General features: G+C 36.1%; 1 protein-coding gene across 3 annotated transcripts in view; it reads left to right on the top strand.

The window, feature by feature from the left end:
- SPIDR (scaffold protein involved in DNA repair) overlaps positions 1–24,846 on the top strand; it is a 487,708-nt gene that overhangs the window by 96,112 nt on the left and 366,750 nt on the right. The window contains exon 1 of one of the 3 annotated variants that reach the window (XM_042972731.1): positions 19,419–19,540. The exons of the other annotated variants lie outside the window; for them this stretch is intronic. Coding sequence (XP_042828665.1) covers positions 19,472–19,540 — 69 coding nt within the window. The 5' untranslated portion in view covers positions 19,419–19,471. Of the gene's footprint in view, positions 1–19,418; positions 19,541–24,846 lie in introns of those variants that run through there. 3 annotated transcript variants of the gene reach the window in all.

The following is a 24,846-nucleotide window of genomic DNA, read 5'->3' on the forward strand; positions in this document are numbered from 1 at the left end:
AACCTCTTTCACCGAATCTTACAAGTTTCAGTATATTGTGTTATTATTTTCATTTTTCTTGATGTGTGTTCTAATTTTCTTGTGATTTCTTCTTTGACATGTAAGTTGGTTAAAAGTGTATAATTTCGGGGGTGGCTAGGTGGCTCAGTTGGTTGAGCATCTGACTTCAGCTCAGGTCATGTTCTCATGGTTCGTGAGTTCGAGCCCTGCATTGGGCTTGCTGCTATCAGTGCAAAGCCTACTTTGGATCTTCTATCCCCGTCTCTTTCTCTGCCCCTGTCCCGCTTGTGCTCTCTCTCTCTCAAAAATAAATAAAACATTTTTTAAAAATGTAATTTCTACATATATGAATTTTCTATTTTTTCTTCTGTTACAGATTTCTAGTAATTCTATTGTGGTTTGAGAAAATGCTTGGTATAATTTCAGTCTTTTTTAAAAGTATAGATTTGTTTTGTAATCCAAAATATGATGTTAGTCCAAGATCAAGGTGTCAGCAGAGCCCTTTGAAGGTACTGTGGAAGATTTGTTTCCATCCTCTCTCCAAGCTTCTGGTAGTTCATTGGCTTGTGGCAGAAAATTCCAGTCTTCATATGACCTTCTCTCAGTGGGTGTATGTCCAAATTTCCTTGTTTTATAATGACATGAGTCATATTGGGTTATGAGCTTGCCTTATTCCAGAATAACTTCATATTAACTTGATTAATTACATCTGCAATGGCTCTGTTTCCAATTAAGGTCACATTTTGATGTACTGGGAGTTGGGATTTCAGTATATGTATTTTTGCAAGACAAAATCCAACCCACAACTGGAAGTGTTTCTCTTGAAATTTTGTAAGACTTTGTAACGAATTGGTATTTTCTGTAAATGGTAGAATTTACCCGGGAAGACAGGATATATATACTAGGGTTTTCTTTTTAGGAAGTTTTAAAATTATTTATTCAATCTATTTACTTCTTATAGTTCTATCCCAATTTTTTTATTTCCATTTGATTCAGTTTTGGTTGTTCATGTTTTCCTAGGAATTTGTCTTTTTCAAAGTTATTTAATTTGTTTGCATTCATGTCTTTATGCTATATCTTTTTAACTCTTTATTTCTGTAAGGTCAGCATTGATATCTCAGCTTTCATTCCTTATTTTTGCAATTTGACCTTTTTCTCTTTTTTTCTTCATCTGTCTAGCTAAAGGTTTGTCAATTGTATTCATCTTTCCCAAGAATCAACTTTTATTTTTGCTAACATGTAGTATTTTTGTCTTCACTATTTGATTAATTTTTGTATTAATCTTCTCTGTTTTTTTCTCTACTTAGTTTAGGTTTCATATGCTCTTAAAGTCAAAGGTTAGGTTATGGATTTGAGAACTTTCTTCTTTCTTCCTTCTTTCTTTCCTTCCTTCCTTCTAATTTTCTTCTTTTTCTTAATATATACATTTCTAGCTAGAAACTATAATTTCTGTTGGTTTATTGGGTTAGGTTAATTCTGATAAGGCTTGTTTTAGCTATATTCCTATAAGTTTTGGTATGTTGTGTCTTCATTTTGATTACTTTCTAATGATTTTCTACCTTCTCTTGTCATCTTTTCTTTGACCCATTTGTTATTTAGTACTGTGTTGTTTATTTTTTCTATACTGGCAATTTTTCCAGATTTCTAGTGGTTATTGTATTTTAACTTTATTCCATTCTTGTTTGAATAGCATACATAGATTTCAGTCCTTTTACCTTTATCAAGCCTTGTTTTGTGCTTAATATATAGTCTGTCCTAGAGAATGTTCTTTGTGCAAAAGAAAAGAATGTGTATACTGATGCTTTTGTGTAAAGAGTTCTATAGATGTATAGATATTATAATGCTGTTAAATTCTTCTGTTTTCTTATTGATCTTGTGCCAAGTTTTCTAATCCATTACTCAAAGTAGAGTAGTTAAGTCTCCAACAATTATTGTACTATTTTCCCTTTTCAGTTGTCAGTTTTTGCTTCATATATTTTGATCCTTGTTGTTTGGTACAAAAATGTTTATAATTTTTATATCTTCTTGATGAACTACTTTGTATCATTTTAAAATGTACCTCTGTTTCTAGTAATATTCATTTATTTTTTAATGTCTTATTTTTGAGAGAGAGACAGAGCATGAATGGGGAGGGGCATAAAGAGAGGGAGACACAGAATCTGAATGAAGCAGGCTTCAGGCTCCCACCTGAACCCGATGCGAGATCATTACCTGAGCCAAAGTCAGATGCCTACCCCAACTGAGCGCCAAGGTGCCCCTCTAGTAATATTTTTTAAAAGTTATTCTTGTTTGATATTATTACAACCACTACAGCCTTCTTCTGGTTTATGTTTGCATGCTACATCCTCTCCTTATTACCTTATTAGTTTATTTCCATTTAGTTGGGTTTATTCCTATGTATATTACTATTTTTGGTGCATTATAATTGGGATTGTTTTCTTAATTTCTCTTTCTGCTGCTTCCTTACTGGTGTATACAATTGCTTCAGATTTTTGTACATTGATTTTGTATCCTACAACTTTACTAAATTCATTTATCAATGTAGCAGTTTTTTTGGTGGAGTTGTTCAAGTTTTCTAGATCGAGCATCATGTCATTTGCAAATAGTGAAAGTTTTACTTCTTCCTACCAATTTGGATGCCTTTTATTTCTTCTTGTCTGATTGCTGTGGCTAGGACTTCAGTAGTATGGTAAAAATAACAGTGGTGAGAGGAGACATCCTTGTCTTGTTCCTGATCTTAGGGGCAAAGCTCTTAGTTTTTCCCTGAGTATGATGTTTGCTGTGGGTTTTTCATGTAAGGCCTTTATTATGTTGAGGTATGTTCCCTCTAACCCTACTTCTTTGAGGGTATTTGTCATGAATGGATGTTGTATTTTTTCAAATACTTTTTCTGCATCTCTTGGAATGATCATTTGGTTCTTACTCTTTCTCTTATTGATGTGATGTATCACAGTGATTTATTTGCAAGTATTGAATTGCCTTTGTTTCCTGTAAATAAATCCCACTTGATTGTAGTGACTGATTTTTTGTAAAGTATTGTTGGATTTGGTTTGCTAATATTTTGTTGAGGATTTTTGCATCTATGTTCATCAAAGATAATGGCCTGTGGTTTTCTTTTTTAATAGTGTCTTAACCTGGTTTTGATATCAGGGTAATGCAGCCACCTCATAATGCATTTGGAAGTTTTCCTCCCCCTTCTATATTTCAGAATAGCTTGAGAAGTATATGTATAAACTCTTCTTTAAATGTTTGGTAGAATTCACCTGTGAAACCGTCTTTTCCTGGACTTTTGTTTGTTGGATGTTTTTGATTACTCTTCAGTTTTATTGCTGGTAATTGGTCTGTTCAAATTTCCTATTTCTTCCTGATTCAGTTTTGGGAGGTAATGTGTTTCTAGGAATTTTTCCATTTCATTCATATTGTACAATTTCTTGGTGCATACTTTGCATCATAGTGTCTTATAATCCTTTGTATTGTGGTGCCAATTATTTCTCGGTTTCCTTTTTGATTTTTATTTGAGTCCTCTTTTCTTTCTTTCTTTCTTTCTTTCTTTCTTTCTTTCTCTTTTCTTTTCTTTTATTTATTTATTTATTTTTTTTTTTTGTGAGTCTGGCTACAGTTTTATCAATTTTGTTGATTTTTTCAAAGAACCAGCTCCTGGTTTCATTGATTTGTTCTATTCTTTTTTTAGTTTTTATTTTGTTCATGTCAATTTTAATCTTTATTATTTCCTTCCTTTTATTGGTTTTGAGTTTTGTTTGTTCTCTGTGTAGCTCCTTTATGTGTAAGGTTAGTTTGTTTACTCAAGCTTTTTTTTGCTTCTTTTTTTTTTTTTTTTAATTTTTTTTTCAACGTTTTTTATTTATTTTTGGGACAGAGAGAGACAGAGCATGAACGGGGGAGGGGCAGAGAGAGAGGGAGACACAGAATCGGAAACAGGCTCCAGGCTCCGAGCCATCAGCCCAGAGTCTGACGCGGGGCTCGAACTCACGGACCGCGAGATCGTGACCTGGCTGAAGTCGGACGCTTAACCGACTGCGCCACCCAGGCGCCCCTTTTTTTTGCTTCTTGAGGTAGGCCTACATTGCTATAAACTTCCCTCTCAGAATAGCTTCTCTGCATCCCAAAGATTTTGGTCCATTGTGTTTTCATTTTGTCTCCATGTATTTTTTTATTTCCTCTTGATTTCTTGGTTGACCCATTCATTATTTTGTAGCATGTTATTTGACCTCCACATATTTGTGGTCTTTCCAGATTTTTTTTCTTGTGATTGATTGATTGGTGTGCGGGACCTGTAGTCAGACCACTTGTATGCCTCCAGCCCACTGCTGGAGCCTTTTTCTGACTGGTGTGTGGTTATCTTTCCTTCTCTCCAGGGAAGGAGTCACTTTAGAGTTGTCTTGGCCACTGCAGGGGCTGTTTGCACACTGCCAGGCCTGTGGCACCACTCTACAGGCTCTCACCAAATGCATATTGGAGAGGGTCGATCCCAGGAAGCACAGACCTTGAGAGTGGGAGGGTGGGGGGTGAGGTGGAGGCAGTTGGCATTGGGTTGGCTGGCAGTGCTAGGAAACTTTGTATGTTGTTGTTCCTTTGCAAGAGGGGGCCTGCCATGCCCAGAATGAAGCTGTCCAGAGGGGTAAATTGATGTAAGCACAGTAGGGGCTCTGGTAGGGGGGAAAAGGGGGAGTGGGGTGGTAGTGCTGACAAGTTATGTAGCAAGTCCCTTAGGTGACCATATGTTTAAGCCTACTGGAGGGTAGGGGAGAGAAGTGGCACCTACCTGTTCCTTTGTTCCTGGAGGAATTTCCCAGCAATTTTTGTCCCCTCCAGGTCAGGCTCTGAGATTAGTAAATAACTCTCACTTCCATTTGCCCCAGGCACATTTCCAACTGCTGCTTCTAGGCTGCATCTCCAGGGGACTGTTTGTTATGCTATTTAAGGGCAGGGACCCAGTTTCTTCTTGTCCTCCTAGTTCTCCCGGAGCCAAGCTGGCTGATTTTTAAAGACTAGGTTTTAAGTCCCGCTGGTTGTAAGAACTCATGAAATTCGATGTCTCTGGTCTTCAAATCCAAATGGTACTGGGTTTTGTCTTCCCCTGTGGGCACCCCAATATGAGAGTCTGTTTCTTTTCTCTTTCCATGCCCCAGGTGTTCCCCCAGCTCCAGTCCTGACTGCTCATTTAGCTTCCCACTTTGTCTCTGCCCTTCTTACCCTCTTTGATGTGGCCTCTTCTCTACATGTAGTTGTGGAGTTTATTCTGCCAGTCTTTGGGTTGTTTTCTGGGTTATATACAGTGATGTGAGTAGTCCCTAGTTGTATCTGTGGGCCAAGGTGAGCCTACTCCACCATCTTCCCTGGAAGCCCCTATACTCTTTTACTTTTTATTTTTTTTATGTTCTAGGGTTGTTGTTTTTTTTAATTCTTTCTCTGTTTTTTTCTTGATTTCTTTTTTTGCATGAAAGTGATGTTTTCTATTGTAACATAATTCCTTTAATGATTTTTTTCTCTAAGTGTTCTTACATTCTCAGAGATTGCTCTAATGTTTACCATATATATATTAGTTTAGCTGAATGTCCTTCAGATATATAATAATTTTATTCCAGTGAGACAGAAATACATATAGCTCTATTTCCTGTCACCCTTTATTGTGCTGTTATTGTTACATATATTTGTCTATGTTGCAAATCCATTAATACCTTTTTTCAATTATGAATTAATGTAGTTTTATGTATTTTATAGAAGTGGAAAGGAGAGCAAGAATATATTTACAGAGTGTAATATGATCTCTCTTATCATTTATTGTTCTCTTCATTTGTTTCCATGGAATCACCTTATCATGTGGTGAACATTTCCTTGGTTCAGTACAGCTTGTTTGTATCTACCATCTTCTTATTATTGAAACATCTGTTACATTTCTATATGTTACAGGTGCAGCAGTACACTTACATACAGACTGTGCATTTGGTTTTCAAATCAGTTAAAAGAAAGAATAAACATTATATTTTTTAAAAATTCATTGACAATATTTTTTCATGTGGGTTTGTGTGTGTTCTGAGGTCGCTTGCTTTCAGCCTAAATATCTTCTATTAACATACTTTGTAATGTGAGTCTGCTACCATTGATCAGTTTCTTTTTATCTGAGAATATTTTATTTTCCCTTTATTTGATAGCTACACTGTATATGAAAATTTTGGTTGATAGTTTTTTTGTTTTTGTTTTTGTTTTTAATTTAGCACTTTTAGTGTGTCATCACTCTTCCTTCTGGTGTTCTTTGTTTCTGATGAAAAGTCAGCTATTAATCATATGAGGGTTCACTTGATATGATAGTGATTCTTTTATTGTTTTTAGGATTTTTTTCTTTCTCTTTCACCATTTTTAGTATGATGCATCTGGATGTGTATGTCTTTGTATTTATCCTGTTGGGATTTCTAGAGCTTCCTAGGTGTATATTTTGTATTAAATATTATTAAATATTTCCTATTCCTTCATCTCTTTTCTCTCTTTGTACTCCCATTACAGATATGCTGATGCATTTAAAAGAGTCCATAGTTTTCAGACTGTTTATTTTCATTTTTTAAATCTGTTCTTTATATTGCATAATCTATATTATTCAAGTTCATCAATTCTTTTTCCAGCGTATTTCTACTGTTAAGCCCTTCTGGTGAATTTTTCATTTTAGTTATTGTGTTTTTCAGCTATAGTATTTCTTTCTTTCTTTCTTTCTTTCTTTCTTTCTTTCTTTCTTTCTTCTTTCTTTCTTTCTTTCTTTCTTTCTTTTTCTGTGTGTTTATTTATTATTTTGAGAGAGAGAGCATGCATGAGCAGGGGAGGGGCAGAAAAAGAGAAAATCCAGAGTGGTTTCCACACTTGTGGGGCTCAATCTCACAACTGTGAGATCATGACCTGAGCCAAAATCAAGAATCAGATGCTTAACCAACTGAGCCACCCAGGTGCCCTTCAGCTATAGGATATCTATTTGGTTGTACTTTATAGTTTATCTTTAGTGATAGTTTTCATTTGATGAGACATTTTCATCATACCTACCTTTACATTTAAAATATTTAAATATAATTCAAACAACAAAAAAAATTCCTTTTTGAGATGTACAATTCAGAAGTGTTTAGTTATATTTATCAGGTAAGGTTGTGGAACTATCACTACTTTCTAATTCTAGAACATTTTTGTCAGCTGAGAAATAAACCCTATACTCATTCGTAGTCAATCCCCATTCTTCCCTTTCTTTATTTGCAGAACTCTAATCTACACTCAGTCTCCATGGATTTGTCTATTCTAAAATTTTCATGTAAATGGAATTATAAAGTATGTGGTCTTTCATTAAGCATACTTTCAAGGTTCATCTATGTTGTAGCAGGTATTAGTACTTCATTCTTTTTGTGGCTGAAGAATACTCCATTGTATAGATGTACCACTTTTTTCAAAAAAAAATTCTATTTTTCAGTTGATCTACATGTGGATTTTTTCTACTTTTTTGGTTGTTAGGAATACTGCTTCTCTGTAATTCAGGTACCAGTTTTTCTATGACCATCTGTTTTATGTTCTGTAGAAGTGGAATTGCTGATTCATGTGGTTACTCTATGTTTAACCTTTTTTAGAGCCATCAGATTGCTTTCTCGAGTGGCTGCACCATGTTCCCTTCTCAGTAGCAATTTATGAATGTTCTGGTTTCTCCACATCCTTGACAAAGCAGCTATTCCCCACTTTCCAAGTTGTTTGTTTGTTTGTTTGTTTTTTGTAAACAGCGCTCCTGGTGGGTGTGAAGTGTTATCTCATTTTGGTTTTGATTTATACTTCTCTAATGGCTAATGATGTTTAGCTTATTGTTTTACATATACTTTTTGACTACTTGTATGTCTGTTTTGGAGATATGTCTATTCACATCTTTCACTCACTTTTCACTTGGCTTATTTGTGGTTTTAGTGTTGAACTGTATGAGTTCTGAATATATTGTGTATATAAATAAGCTTTACCAGATATGTGATTGGAAATATTTTCTCCCATATGCTAGAGTTGTCTTTTTACTTTTTGGTACTGTATTTTGTTGCACAGATGTTTTTATTTTAAACAGTTTATTTTATCTATTTTTCTTTGGTGGTTGTGTTTTTTGTGTTATATGTAAGAAACCGTTGTGTAATATATGGTCATGAATATTTAATCTATATTTTCTTCTAAGGGTTTTGGAGTTTAGCTCTTTTTTTTTTGAAGTTCACTTATTTGGGAGGGAGGGCAAAGAGAGGAGAGGGGGAGAATCCCAAGCAGACTCCATGCTCACTCAGCATTGCGGGGCTCGATCCAACAACCGTGAGATCACGACCTGAGCCAAAATCAAGAGTTGGATGCTCAACTGACTGAGCCACCCAGGTACCCCTGGGTTAGCTCTTAAATGTAGATGTGTGGTCCATTTTGAGTTGATTTTTCAGGTGGTGTTAGGTAGGTCCAAATTTATTCTTTTGCGTGTGGATATACAGTTGCCCCAGCATTGTGTGCTTAAAAGACTATTCTTTACCCATTTAAATATTATAGCACACTTGTTAGAAATCAGGTTACCATAGATGTACAGCCTTATTTTGAGGTTTATTTCTAGGTTCTGTATTCCATTCTGTATGTGCATATGTATGTGCATCTTTATGCTCATTCCATAGTTTGTGGTAGGTTTTGAAATTGGGAAGTTAAGAGTTCTTCAGTCTGCGTTTTTGTTTGTTTGGTTGGTTTTTTTAAGATTGTTTTGGCTATCGTAGGTTTCTTGCATTTCTGTGAGTATTTTAGAATTAGCCTTTCAATTTCTGTCCTCTTGTCCCATACGCCTCCTGTGGGTGAGTAGACCCATGTCCTCCTCCTGGTGGTGATGTGTGAGAGGCAGACTTGCTTTCCACATTGAAAGAGGTCACATTCTAGTAATGGTGTGAAGAGTTTAAGAGTAGACGTGGTTAGAAGATGTGTTCTACTTTTGTGCTTTGAAATCCTGTTTACTGTTAGTAAATTTAACATGACCAGAAAGCAAGTTCTCATTCATACATTCTTGTATATTTAGTTAAGACTTGAGATTTTCAAATAAACAAAAATCTCACAAACTTTGACAGAGACAATGGAAATTAGTGTTCATAGACATTATAATGAAAGATAACAGTGTCCTTAGTAATGATGTAACCAACATTAAATAAATGGTATTAAGGAACTCAACAGATGTATGTTGTTTTAATGCTAACATGTCCTAAGAGTCATGGCATCCTGAGTAACAACAGTATTGTTACCTTTTTCTTGTGTGGGTGTTACAAAATTAATCAGGAATAGCATATAATAATGAAGGAACATGATAATGAAGAACACAGAGATGGTGTTTAGATGAATAAAGAATATTCATGGATATGATTAGACAATAAATAAGCAATAAGTATTTCCACCCAGTATTTTAAAACTTCATTGATGAATCACTATAGCTCCCATGAGCCCATGGATTTTTAAAAATCAGATTATTTATTCAGACAGATAAAAATTATTTTCCCATGGCCTCCCCATATCCTAAGGGTAACACTGCTTAAGGGTACATTTAATAGATATGATCCAAGTTGTTGGTGGGATATCAGCACTGGCATGCTTTTAACCTAAATTGTAGCCAACTGAGAATAGGGAATGTTTGTAAAGGACAGAACTAATAAAATCAATTGAGCTTGAATTGTTCTACTTTACATAAAAGTATTACTTTGAATGAAGAGTGAACCTTCGTGGGTGATTTGTTCACTGTGAGGAAGTAAAAATTTTCTTAAATGTTTATTTATTTTTGAGAGACAGAGAGAGACAGAGCGTAAGAGGGGGAGGGGCAGAGAGAGAGGGAGACACAGAATCTGAAACAGGCTCCAGACTCCAGGTGCCTTACTGTCAGCACAGAGCCGGATGCGACACTCGAATCCTCAAGCTGTGAGATCATGACCTGAGCCAAAGTCAGACACTTAACCCACTGAGCCACCCAGGAGCCCCTCAGAAGTAAAAATTTTCTTAACTAGATCTGTGAACCTTATCTCAGTGTGAGTGCCTGTGAGGGGTCCTGGACTATGGAGAAAAGGAACTATTATAGGATATTAATAATTACAACCTTCAATAGACTTACAGATTTAACACAAATGCTAAAATAATTTCAAATGTAGTATTTTGCTTATTTCTATTTTAAACATTTTGTAGGAGATTTACCACTCGTAATTAATATTTGACATAATATCATGGGATTATATTTTAGAACTTTAGAAATTTTGTTACTACTACCCCCCTTTTTAAATTTTTTTTTTTTTATGTTTATTCATGTTTGAAAGACTGAGAGAGACAGAGCACAAGCAGGGGCGGGGCGGAGAGAGAGGGGGACACAGAATACGAAGCACGCTCCAGGCTCTGAGCTGTCAGCACAGAGCCCCATGCGGGGCTCAAACTAAGGAACTGCGAGATCATGACCTGAGCCGAAGTCTGACGTTCAAATGACTGGCCACCCAAGCGCCCCATTACTACCCCCTTTTTAAAAAAAAATTTTTTTATGTTTATTTAGTTTTGAGAGAGAGCTAGAGAGAGACAGAGCGTGAGTGGGGGAAGGGCAGAGATAGAGGGAGACAGAATCCAAATCAGGCTCCAGACTCTGAGCTGTCAGCACAGAGGGGCTTGAACCCACGAACTATGAGGTCATGACCTGAGCTGAAGTCGGACGCTTAACCAACAGAGCCACCCAGGTTCCCACCCCCCCTTTGTTTTTAAATAAAAAAAAGGGGTGCCTGGGTGGCTCAGTCTGTTGAGCGTCCGACTTCAGCTCAGGTCAGGATCTGACACTCTGTGAGTTTGAGCTCCACATCGGGCTCTGTGCTGATAGCTCAGAGCCTGGAGCCTGCTTCACATTCTGTGTCTCTCTCTCTCTCTGCCCCTCCCCTGCTCATGCTCTGTTTCTGTCTCAAAAATAAATAAAAACATTAAAAAAACTTTTTTTAAATAAAATAAAAAAGAAACCAAAAATATTTCAGATTGTGCTTTGATAAGATTACTTCTTGTGTCTAATTTACCATATTCCTATCAAGAGCTTATTTACCATGATCCTATTTAGCATTAACTTATCATTTTTTTTCATCAAGAACTAACTGGTCATGGTCTTATTGGGAACTGATAAACCATGTCTGTTGATAATTAATTTACCCATGATGTTTCTGTGATTTTAACCAGAGAAAAACCAATATTTGAAGGTGACAATTATCCATAATACTTTTTATGAAGTTAGCTTTTATTTTTCTTAATGATTTCCACATTTTTCTCATTCATCTGAAGATCATTAGATCTAATACTGAGGCCTATGAAAATGGATATTTATTTAAACAACCACAAAATAGGTATTCTTTACCATTTTTAGGATCTATTTAAAGGGGTGATACAAGCAACCCACTGTTTTTATTTAAAACAAAACAAAAAAAGTTTAATTTCAGTAGCTCTTGAGTGTAACATAAGTATTTATATTCTTTTACTGTTGTTTTAATTTTTATCCATGAATAAATGTAGTCTTTGCATAATTATAATCTAGTTGTGGTATAATTTTGTGGGTTTTTTCCCATTTTCATGTGTGTCATTTTTAGTGATGGTTAAAATTTTGTTATGCCTTCATTCTTTACTTTCCAACTGGATGAACAGTTTGTATCACAAAAGGGGACATGGGGCTTGACTAGTGAATGCATATATTTGGGGCATTGTCTTACATGCCTGGAAGTTCTGGAGGGATGATATGACCAAGTGTCTCAAGTTCAGTTTTTGGCTTCTTCTAAATACTTGTTGTACATTAATAAGCCATTTTTAACTTAACCATTATTCTCTCACTATAATTAAGAAATTATTTGTATAATATATTTTCCCCTAGAGCATCAATTTCATAAGAGTGGGGAATTTGTCCATTTTTATTCAGTACTTTATTCCCAGCCCCAAGGTACTTAATAAATAATTGTTAAATTAATATTTATTGGACTGAATTTTCCATTTTTCACTGTTATTAAATATGTCTGCATACACGTGTGTGTGTGTGTGTGTGTGCACGTGTGTATGTGTATATAATATATATGTGTGTTTATCTGTTTTCTTGTTAATTATTTCCTTAGAGTAGAACCAGTGAGAATAGAGACAGGACTGTGAATGAACTTATGCCTTAGGGTATCAGACACATCATAAGTATTTTTCTGTAACCTCTCCTTGTTTGTGTATTTTTTTTATCCTGTTATCCATCTATGTCTGTTACATATCTTATTTGGCATTTTTATTATACCAATAAGTATTATTTAGAAATGAATAATACACAGATGATTGTTAGGGGATTTATAGTCAAAGGAGAGATGTAGAAAAGTTGAGCAAAGAAAGCATTTCAATAGATTGAGAGTGACTAGAAAGGCATTCCAGAGAATGAGGCTTTGGATCCAAGTGAAAGGTAAATAGGTACTAACCGATTGAACATTTGGGGGAAAGAATGTTCTGTATGTTTGCCCAAAGGCAGTGGTCCTTTCATTTTGGGCTACTTTGATCAACTGGATATTAGAGAAGTCTATTATTCATACCAAAATTTTGCATGAGGAGGAGGATTTTATATAGTTAGGAAGTGATTTCTGTACACTTATTTTTATATAGAATATTATGATTTTTAAAATAAAGTATATCCACTAATGTATGCAACTCCAAATTTCATTAAATCTTAACCCATTCAGTGCCCTCAACAAAGGAAATCCCCGAAAGTATGTGGGTAAGACCAGAAAGCACCATAGATCAGCCCTATTCTTCTAGGTTGGAAGTGGCAGTGAAAATAATTTTCTTTCTTTTTTTCATTTAACAGACATAGAATGTAGCAATAGTTGTTTTGATAAGTATTTTTAAAAGTTTAGTGAACTTGAAATTTTTGTTTGCTTTTTGATTTCTCATTATGTTTTATATACTCATTTGGAGATATATATGGAGAATTATGACACATTTAGATAAATACTTTAAAATATAAATATCTTATAAAAGTATGCACAGTGGCACAGTGGCACAAAAAGTTGTAATATTACTATGGAAGTTTCTTTCATAATTTTTTTCATAGTTAAGGTAATTGCTGAGATAAATATTCTATTTTGTTAATCTTTTTTAGAATACTTGGATTTGAAAACATTTAAAATTCTTTGATATACTTGGGTTCAGGAGCATGTGCCCCTTTGAATCAGCATTTTTGTATCCTTTTATGTGCCTGTTGGCCATCTGTATGTCTTCTTTGGAAATGTGTCTATTAAAGTCTTCTGACCATTTTTTTAAGTGGATTGTTTGTTTTATTTGGTATTGAGTTGTGTAAGTTCTTTATATATTTTGAATATTAACTCTTTAGTGAATATATCATTTGCACATATTTTCTCCCATTTCCTGGGGTGCCTTTTGGCTTTGTTGATGGTTGCCTTTACTGTGCAAAAGCTTTTTATTTTGGTGTAGTCTCAATAGTTTATTTCTGCTTTTATTTCCTGGCCTCAAGAGACTTATCTAGAAAAATGTTGCTAAGGTCAATGTCAGAAAAGCTACTGTCTACTTTTTCTTCTAGGATTTTTATGTTTTCATGTCTCACATTTAGGTCTTTAGTATATTTTGAGTTTATTTTTTCTGTATGGTATAAGAAAGTGGTCCAGTTTAATTGATTTACCTGTAGCTGGCCAGTTTTTACAGCACCATTTGTTCAAGAGCTTGTCTTTTCCCCATTTTATATATTCTTGCCTCCTTTGTCATAGATTAATTGTACTTGTAGGTTTGGGTTTATCTCTGGGCTATCTATTCTGTTCCATTGACTTATATGTCTGTTTTTGTACTAGTCCCACACTGGATTACTGCATCTTTGTAGTGTATCTTGGAATCTAATACAAGCCTTCTTCTCCAGCCTTGTTCTTTTTTTTAAGATTGCTTTGGCTATTAGGGGTCTTTTGTGTTTCCATACAAATTTTAGGATTGTTGTAGTTTGTGGAAAAAAAAAAACTATTACTAATTTGATAGTGATTGCATTGAATCTGTTGTTGCTTTGCATAGTATGGACATTTTAACAATATTTCTTCCAGTCTTTGAATGTGGTACACCTTTCCATTTGTTTGTGTTGTCTTCAATTCCTTTCATCAGTGTCATATAGTTTTAAAAGGATAGGTGTTCCACCTCCTTGGTCAAATTTGTTCCTGTGCATTTTATTCTTTTGGTGCAATCGTAAATGGGATTGTTTTCTTAATGTCTCTTTTTGCTACTTTGTTACTAGCATATAGAAATACATCAGATTCATGTGTATTAATTTTGTATTCTACAACATTATTAAATTCATTTATCAGTTCTCACAGTTTTTTTGTACAGTCTAATATTTTCTTGTATGTAGTATCATGTCTTTTGCAAATATTGGCAGTTTTACTTCTTTCTTATCAATTTGCATGCATTTTATTTTTTTTTTCTTCTGATTGTTGCAACTATTTACGGTACTATGTTGAATAAAAGTGATAAGAGTTAACATCCTTGTCTTGTTCCTGACTTAGGGGAAAAGCTTTAAATTTTTACCATTGAGTATGATGTTAGCCATTATTGTATATGGCCTTTATTGTGTTGTGGTATGTTCCTTCTTTACCTACTTTTTTGAGAGTTTTTATCATGAATGGGCATTATATTTTGTCAAATGCTTTTTCTGCATCTATGTCGATGACCTTATGTTTTTAATCCTTTCTCATTAATGTGACATTGATTGAATTGCAAATATTGAACCCCCCCTTACATCCCTGGATAAATCTCATTTGATCATAGTGAATGATTTTTTTAATGTATTGTTGAATTTGGTTTGCTAATATATTGTTGAGGATTTTTGTATTTATGATTATCAGAGGTAACAACCTGTAGTTTTCTTGTTTCATAGTGTGTTTGTTTAATTTGGCATCAGGGTAATGCTAGCCTTTTGGAATGAATCTGACAAGTTTTTTCTCCTCTTTTTGTTTGGTAGAATTCACCTGTGAAACCACCTGGTCCTGGACTTTGTTGACAATTTTTTTTTAATTATTACTAATTCAATTTTATTACTAATAATTAGTCTGTTTAAATTTTCTATTTCTTCCCAATTCAGTTTTTTTTTTTTAAGTTTATTTATTTGAGAGAAAGAGAGGGCACAAGTAAGGGAGAAACAGAGAGAGAGAGACACACACACACACATACACATACACACACACACACACACACACACACACACACACACACACGGAATCCAAAACAGGGTCCAGGCTATGAGCTGTCAGCACAAAGCCCAACATGGGGCTTGAACCCACGATCCATGAGATAAAACATGACCTGAGCCGAAGTTAGACACTTAACCAACTGAGCCACCCAGGTGCCCCTTCCTGATTCAGTTTTTGAGGATTGTTATGTTTTTATGAATTTATCCATTTTTTTCCAGTTTGTCCACTTTTTTGGTATATAAATTTTCATAATATTCTCTTATAATCCTTTGTATCTCTGTGGTGTTGGTTGTTATTTCTCCTACTTGATTTCTGATTTTATTTATTTGAGTCTTGTCTCATTCTTTTCTTGATGAATGTGACTAAAGGTTTATTAATTGTGTTTATCTTTGCATAGAAGTAGCTCTTGATTTTATTGATATTTTCTATTATTGGGTTTTTTAGTGTTTATTTATTTCTGTTCTAATCTTAATGATTTCCTTCCTTCTACTAGCTTTGGGCCTTGTTTGTTCTTCTGGCTCCTTTAGGTGGAGGGCTAGTCTATTGTGATTTTTCTTTTTTCTTGAGGTAGGCCACTATCACTATAAACTTCCCTCTTAGAACTGCTTTTGTGTTCCAAAGATTTGGTCCATTGCATTTTCATTTTCGTTTGTCTCCATGCACTTTTTAAAAAATTTCTAATTATTTCTTGGCTGACCTGTTAGTTGTTAAGTTGCATGTTGTTTTGCCTGTCTATATTGTGTTGTTTCCAAATTTTTCTTGTGATTTATTTCTCGTTTTATACCATTGCGGTCAGAAAAGATACTTGTTATAATTTCAGTCTTCTTGAATATTTTGACCTGTTTTGTGGAGTAATGTGATCTATTCTGGAGAATGAGTGTTCTTTGTACACTTGAAAACAACGTGTATTCTACTGTTTGGATGGAATGTTCTATATATATCTTTTAGGTTCATCTGGTCTAATGTGTTGTTCAAAGCCATTGTTTCCTTATTGATTTTCTGTCTGGATGATCTATTTATTGATGTAAGTAGCATGTTAAAATCCCCTACTATTATTGTATTACTGTAATTTTCTCCCTTTGTTAATATTTGCTTTACATATTTAGGTGTTTCTATGTTGGGTGCATAGATATTTATAATTGTTATATCCTCTTGTTGGATTGATCCCTATGTCATTATGTAGTGTCCTTATATGGCTCTTCCTATGAAGACTTTTTTTTTTTTTTTTTTATGTTTACTTATTTTTGAGAGAGTGAATATGAACAGGGTGGGGCAGAGAGAAAGGGAGACAGAGGATCCAAAGCAGGCTCTGTGCTGACAGCAGAGAGCCTGATGCAGGGCTCATACTCACAAACCGTGAGATCATGACTTGAGCCAAAGTTGCTCACTTAACCAACTCAGCCACCCAGGCACCCCTGGACTTTGTTTTCAAGTCTGTTTTGTCTGATACAAGTATTGCAACTCAGCTTTTTTTTTTTTTTTTTTTTTTGTCTCCATTTGCCTGGTATATGTTTTTCCATCCCTTCACTTTTAGTCGTATGTGTCTTTAGGTCTGAAGTGAGTCTCTTGTAGTCAGTATGTAGATGGATCTTGTTTTTTTATGTATTCAGTTGCCCTGTGTCTTTTGATTGGAGCATCTAGTCCATTTACATTCAGAGTAATTATTGATAGGTATGCACTTATTGCCATATTTTGTTATCTGTTTTTGGGTTATTTTTGTATTTCTTTGTTCCTTCTTTTGCTTTCTTTTTTTGTGGTTTGATGGCTTCTTTTTTTAGTGTTATGCTTAGCTTCCTTTCTCTTTTGCTTATCTACTAAAGGTTTTTATTTGTTTTATTTTTTATTTATGGTTACCATTGTGTTCCTATACAACATGTATATTAGGTTAATGGTTGCTTAAGATTGAACACATTCTAAAATCTGGGGAAATTTACTTTCCCCTTAATATTTTAAATCTTTTTGTGTATCTAATTTTTGTAGATATGATTGACTATTTTTCTGTTTTCTGCTGCATCCTGGCTTTATTTATTTATTTTTTTAAATTTTTTTTGATGTTTATTTCTGAGACAGAGACAGGGCATGAGTTGGGGAGGGGCAGAGAGAGAGGGAGACAGAATCCGAAGCAGGTTCCAGGCTCTCTGCTATCAGCACAGAGCCTGATGCGGAGCTTGAGCTCACAAACCCTGAAATCATGACCTGAGCTGAAGTCGGTCGCTCATCTGACTGAGCCACCCAGGTGCCCCTGCATCCTGGTTTTATAAGTGACTAATTTACTACCTTTACTATATGTTTGCTTTTACATGTGAAATTTCTGTCTTTTATAATTTTCTTATACTTAGGGCCTTTTCTTTACACTCAGAATTTCCTTTAACACTTCTTTTTTTTTTTTTTAAGTTTATTTATTTATTTTGAGAAAGAGACAGGGTGCATGAGCCAGGAGGGACTGAGAGGGAGGGAGGGAGGGAGGGAGGGAGAGAGAGAGAGAGAGAAAGAGGGAGAGAGAGAGAGAATCCCAAGCAGGCCCCACTGTCAGCATGGATCCCCATGCAGGGCTTGAACCCATGAACCGTGAGATCATGACCTGAGCTGAAACCAAGAGTTGATGCTTAACTGAATGAGCCACCCAGGTGCCCCTCCTTTAACATTTCTTGTAAGGCTGGTTTAGTTGTGATGCACTTTTATAACCTGTGTTTGTTTAGGAGACTCTTTCTCTCCTATTCTAAATGATAAATTTGGTAGTAAGAGTATTCTTAGATGCTGGGTTTTTCTTTTCAGCCCTCTGAATATATCATGCCACTCCTTTCCAGCTTGTAAAGTTTCTGCTGAAAAATCAGTGTATAGCCTTATGTGGTTTCCCTCGTATGTAATTGTTTTCATTTTCTAGCTGCTTTTGAAATTCTCTTATTTATCATTATTTTTTGACATTTTAATTATTATGTGTCTTGGTGTAGACCTCCTTGGGTTAATCTTGTTAGTGGCTTTCTGTGCTTCCTGGCCCTGGGTATCTGTCCCCTCCTCCCCAACCCTTCCCCCCCACCCCCAACCAGATTAGGATAATTTTCAGCTATTATTTCTTCAAAGAAGTGTTCTGCCTCCTTTCGTCTCTTCTTCTTGGACCCCTATAGTGCAAATGTTGTTTGATGATGTCTCTGAGTTTCTTTAGCCTTTTCTTGTTTCTGTTATTATTTTTTATCTTTTTCATTCTTAAGCTTGGTTGCTTTTCACTATCCTGTTTTCCAGATTGCTGTTTTGGACTCCTACCTCTTCTAATCTGCTACTGATTCCCTCTAGGGTACTTTTTCTTTTAGTTTTTAAATTCTTTATCTCTGACTGGTTCTTTTTTTTATATTTTTGAATTCTTTGTTGAAGTTCTCACTGAGTTCATCCACTCTTTTGTCAATTCCAGTGAGCATCTTTATGAACATTATGTTAAATTCTTTATCAGGCATGTTGTTTATTTCCATTTCATTTAGCTCTTTTGTTGTGATTTTGTCTTATTCTTTCATTTGGGAAAGAATAAGTCCTCTGTGTCCTCATTTTGTCTAACTCTCTGTCAGTTTCAATGTATTAGTGAGGTCAGCTACATATCCTGGTCTGGAAAGTAGTGCCTTTGTGTAAAATGAGTCTCATGTAGACAGCAAATAGATGGGTCTTGTTTTTTTATCCATTCTGATATCCTATGTCTTTTGGTTGGAAAATTTAGTCCATTTACATTCAGTGTTATTATAGAAAGATATGGGTTTAGAGTCATTGTGATGTTTGTAAGTTTCATGTTTGTAGTGATGTAGTAGTGCCTTTGTGTAGAAGTCCAATTGTGCTCTGTAGTGCAATCCCCTCTGGTCACTAGAACCTGGTGCTTTAGGGGTGTTTCCTGTGTTGGCTGCTTGTGCCCTACTGTTGTGGCTAAGTTGCATTTGCCTTCAGCCCAGGCAGCTGCAGTGATCCACTTTGCCTGCTTTGGGTGTACTGGGTAGGGTTTGATCACTGTGCTGTTGGGAAGCCTGTCTAAAGCTACCACCGCCTTGATGTGTGGAGGGCCAGCAGTCAGATTAGGTGTCTGTATGCAGCCTCTCTGCCACAGTTTTGGGCTCACCAAATAGCAGGGCATAATCCCTGTGCACCCAGCTAAGAGGCTTGGCTGATGGAACCACAGGTATGTTGGTATGTGGAATTATCTTCCCTTCTTCCCAGGGCAAGAGTCACTTTGGAGTTACACTGGTCTCTGCCATAACTGCTTACAAGGTATGGTGGGTAGAAGCCACTTTGGAGGAAGCCTACAGAATTCATCATGTTGGATGCAGTGGATCTGCAAGGTAAATGGAGAGTGTTCACTTTGGCCCCTGCAAGTGTTTAGCTATATAGGCTGGGGGAGGGGAAGAGAAAGGGCACCTGCCAGCCCTTTTGTTCCTGGGGAGATCTGAAGATCCCTGCCTCTCCAGCTCATGTTCTGAGATTTCATAAACAGGTCTCCTTCATATATACCCCAGGTCCTTTCCAAACTGTTGCTTCTGTGCTGTGTCTTGGGCCAAGTTATTTATTATGATAGCTGATTAAGATTGGGTACTCAGTTTCCTATCAACTTCTGGTTCTTCCATAGTTAAGCTCTATGATTTTAAAGTACTTGGAGTTAAGCCCTGCTGATTTTATAAGCTCCCAAAGTTAAGCCCCATTGTTTTTCAAAGCCAGATATTATGAGGACTTGTCTTTCCAGTGCCAGTCCCCAGTGCCTGGGGTCCCTGGTGTGGGGCCTAATCATTTTGATTCTCTGTGCTTGTTGTGGCTCTCTCACTTTTGGTTAGTCTCAGCAGAAGGTTTGGTTCCCAACATTGTCTCTGTCCCTACTACCCTTTTCGTTGTGGCCTCTTCTGTGTGATCAACTGTGGAAGGTCTGTTCTGCTAGTCTTTAGGTTGTTTTCAGAGTTAGTTGCATATATGTAGCTATTATCTTGTGTATTCTTGGGATGGGGTAAGCTCAGCCTCCTCATACTTTGCCATCTTACCTGAACTTCTCTATATGCTTAGTTTCATTTAGAATCATCTGAATATTAGGAAAGTAAACTCTAAAAGACCCAGGAGTTATCTGGACAAAGAGGAAGTCCAGCATTAGAAGTGGATTGGCTACCTCATGGATTTTTCTTTGTCCTCACTGCTTTCCTTTCTAGAGTTTCTTCTATATGTTATCTAGTCATAATGCAAGCATAAATTAGAATTTCTTTCTCATGTTCCTAATTTATCCTCTATTCTCTTTGAAATAAGTCTTGATTTTATATTTAAAAAAAATTTTTTTAATGTTTATTTTTGAGAGAGAGAGAGAGCGAGAGAGAGCATACAAACAGGGGAGGAGCAGAGAGAGGGGGAGACATGGAATCCGAAACAGGCTCCAGGCTTGAGCTGTCAGCACAGCAGGGCTTGAACTCATGAAGTGCAAGATCATGACCAGAGCTGAAGTTCAACACTTAACTGGCTGAGCCACCCAGGCGCCCCTTGATTTTGTATTTTTTAAAGATATTTTTGGGAATACATTGTAAATTCCCTTTCTTGTTATTGCCTTTTTAACGTTTATTTAATTATTTTGAGAGAGAGAGAGAAGAAGGGAGAGAGCATAAGTGGAGGAGGGGCAGAGAAGGAGAGCAAGAATCCCAAGCGAGAATCCCATACTGATAGCATGGAGCCTGATGTGGGGCTTGGTCTCATAAACCACGAGTTCATGACCTGAGCAGAAATCAAGAGTCGTCGGATGCTTAACCGACTGAGCCTCCCAGGTGCCCCTGGGGCAATAACAGCCTTTCTTATGCCTCCTGGCTTTGCAATATTTACTTATCTTTAGTGCAGATGTCTCTCTTGCCTACCTTTCCTTTCTACCATTAGGCAATAGTGTATTAACATAATATTGTGGGCCTAATCCTTTCATGTTCATAAAACCAGACTGGTCATACTTATGAACAGACATTTCAGAATGTATAGGTAAGTTGTAAAGAATACATTTATTGGTTTCATCTAGGGTTCCATTGATTGGAAATTGTTAAGGCATATGCACTCCAGGATCATTATCTAGCTATCCTAACTTTGTTATGCTAGTAATTTGATATTATGTCTAATTAAGTGGATGCTATGCTATCTATTGTTAATTCCTCAATTAGGAAATGTTTTAAAGATTGTAGCCTTGATTTGTTTTTTGTTAGGTTAGATCTTTGTTTTCTTCACTTTTTAAAACTGCTTTATAGTATTTGTGGATATAGTATCTTCACTGTACAGGTTTCCCTAAATAAATTATTTCCAATATAAAAATTTGATGATGGTATTAAAACTAAGAAATAAAGAGGAAAATAAAAGTGGTCTTATTATCTCCACTATTTTTGGCTTCCAGGTATTTGAGAGTTAGATTTTTTTGTATTCAGGAAGAGATTAAATCCCTTCATTAGTCTGACCCTTGTTTTATTTGTCATTCTTAATACCTAGCACAGAGATTGACATGTGGTTGACACTCAGCAAATGTTGACTGAATCAATGAATTGATGAAGTGGAGGGAAAATAAAATGCTCCTAGTACATTTATTACATATTTAATCTGTCTGTAGCAAACACTCTGCTAGGTCATTTCATGTATATTATTTGTTTTTTTTTTTTAATAATAATCCAGGAACTTTGCTATTATTATCATCCCCATCTTAAAGAATGAAATTTGAATGAAGAGAGATTAAGTAAATTATAACAAAGAGAATTTACATATTCCCAAGAAGAAACTCTGAATGGAAATGGATTACTTGTGGAAATGTTTATAGTATAATGGCTAAGAATGGTGGTTCTAAACTACTTTTTAAATTTGATACATATGAAGGATAACACTTAATATAATTTATGTACCATACTTTCAAAGTTATGTGCGTTCCTGGTACTAGCTAATAATTCATGCCTGACTTTGTTACTCAAGAAAGCCTGTTGGAATGTAAGGGAGAATATGTGATGTGATTCTATTCTAATTTCTTAAATAAGGGGACAAATGTAAACCTTTGAACTATATTAATAATGGCTGTATCTTACATTACTTCACTGCTGTTGACCACATCCTACATCATATTATGGTTGAGGATTACTGGTTTAAGTGAAAGTTTAAATTTGAAAGCAATTGTATAGCATTTGAGAAATAACTTTTTTAATAAATTGATTCTTATTAAGGTCCCAGCCATCAAAAGAAATGTGCAGAAACTAGGTGAATTCAGAGAGGAAACAGAGTTAGATTTGAAGACTGAGCAAGATTTCATAAAGTAGGAAATATGGGATTCAGAGGCATAAGAGTTAGGGATTGAGAAGTGTATTTAAGTATCATTGCAAGCTAGAGTATAAGATTCTAGGATGGAGATGTTACAAGATGAAATTATAAAAGTGGTTTGGGACAAGATTGTGAAGGGACCTGAGTATGTGGATTTAAGTTTTGGGGGTTTGGCTGGGTGTGGCACACTAGACTTCCACCAATACTTGTATGTGGGTCTCAAACTCAGGTGGCAATGCAGATCAGACAGATAACTTGAATATGTGAAGCAGACTGACATAGACAATTGGGAGTGGTAGGGTTGTGATATAATGGAAAGAATATGTTTATATAAAGGTAGCAGTAGTTCTAACTGGTTGTTGCCTCATAGGAATGCTGATACAGTGTTATCTGAACTTCTGATTCTCTAGGAGAAAATAAGATCTAAGATTCATATATGTGATTTCACATGTGTAAAATACACTTGCTACAACACATGTGTTAGAATGGCTGAAAAACCAATAAAAACCAGAAAAACTGACAACACATAATGCTGATGAGACTGAGGAGTTACTGGAGTGCTCATACATTGCTTTTGGGAATACAAAGTCATACAGCTATATTGGAAAACACTATGGCAGTTTTCTTACAAAGTTAAGGATATATTAATGAGTAATGTCAGCACCATGGGCATATGGGTCATTCTTCCTTACTTTTAACAAAATAATTTTAACAAATTATTTTAACAGGTAATTAGACATCCATTCACAAGCACAAGTGCCTCCAGCACCCATGCGCAGGGCCCTGGGAGATTTCTAGCCCACCTGTGCATCTGAAAATAAACAAGACCTCCATAAGGACTATGGATCTAAGATAGTCAGTGCATGTGCCCCATTCTGACTTGCCTGGCCAGGGAAAAAATCTGGAGACTGCTTACCTAGGCAGATGCCCATGAGCAAAAAAACATTTGTAGAAATTTTGTCTGCTTGAGAGGACATTCCAGCACAGTGTCAGAGCTGTACAGAGACAAGTTTGCATGCAAAGGACAGGTACTCTGCCAGAGCCTCCTCTCTCCTCAAGGTGACACTGGTAAGCTGTCTGGAAGTGTGAAATGGTGAGTGAATACACAGCTATCCCAGTTGTGTGTGTTGCAGCCAGTTAAACCCATTTCTCTATACAGGCACCCTTACTTTGAGGCAGGACCTCCATGGTGAGAGGGGAGGGAGGAGAAAGAGAAGGAAGCAGATAAGAATATCACAGAGTATTCGATGAACGTAGTTCTTGTTATTTGCTTCAGTACTTCAGTGGGAATTCCCCACCAGCTTTTATGAAGTATTCCACTTGAGGGTCTCCCCACCAGGCACACAGTCACCCCCAGTGCCCTGAGTGCTAAACCCACACCTTCCCCAACTATGCAGCCAACTCTTTGAAATGTACTTGTAAGTGTGGCAATAACAGCAGGTATCAGGGGCGCCTGGGGGGCTCAGTTGGTTGAGCGTCCGACTTCGGCTCAGGTCATGATCTCACGGTTCGTGGGTTCAAGCCCCACATTGGGCTCTGTGCTGACAGCTCAGAGCCTAGAGCCTGCTGCAGATTCTGTGTCTCCCTTCTCTCTGCCCCTCCCCCACTCATGCTCTGTCTCTCTCTTTCTGTCTCAAAAATAAATAAACATTAAAAAAAAGAGAGCAGGTATCAGAAAAATCAACCAGGGTTAGTGGGCAGGGGGGGAAACCGCAAATTTGGGCTATACACTGCGTTCTGAAAAATAAAGAGATTTCTTGCAGCCAGGCTGCTGAGTTATAAGAACTGGAAGAAACACGAAAGTTAGAAATTCTGCCACAAGAGGGAGCAAGAAGAGTGGAGTAGATCTATCCATGATAAATCCAGGAAACCCCAGTGAAGCAACACCAAGAAACAGAAACCTAATCTAAAGATAACCAACAAAGACACTTTATTTTATTTATTTATTGAAATTTTTTTTTCAGATTTTATTTTTTAGTAGTCTCTACACCCAACATGAGGCTCAAACTATCATCCCCAAGGTCAAGACTGAGCCAGCCAGGTACCTCCCCCAATAAAGATACTTAGAGTGTGAAAACAGCAACACAAAAATATAAGGTACTGAAAAAAAAGGGGGGGATATATGTAATCACCAGATGTCATTAATTTTCTTTTTTCCAATGTATTTTATTTATTTTTATATTTTTAAATTTTTAAATTTTTAATTTTTAAAAATTTTATTTTTTTAATTTACATCCAAGTTAGTTAGCATATAGTGCCACAATGATTTCAGGGGTAGATTCCTTAATGCCCCTTACCCATTTAGCTCATCCCCCCCTCCCACAACCTCTCCAGTAACCCTCTGTTTGTT

The sequence above is a fragment of the Panthera tigris genome, chromosome F2, assembly GCF_018350195.1.
Source record: "Panthera tigris isolate Pti1 chromosome F2, P.tigris_Pti1_mat1.1, whole genome shotgun sequence".
In the NCBI taxonomy this organism is placed as follows: domain Eukaryota; kingdom Metazoa; phylum Chordata; class Mammalia; order Carnivora; family Felidae; genus Panthera; species Panthera tigris.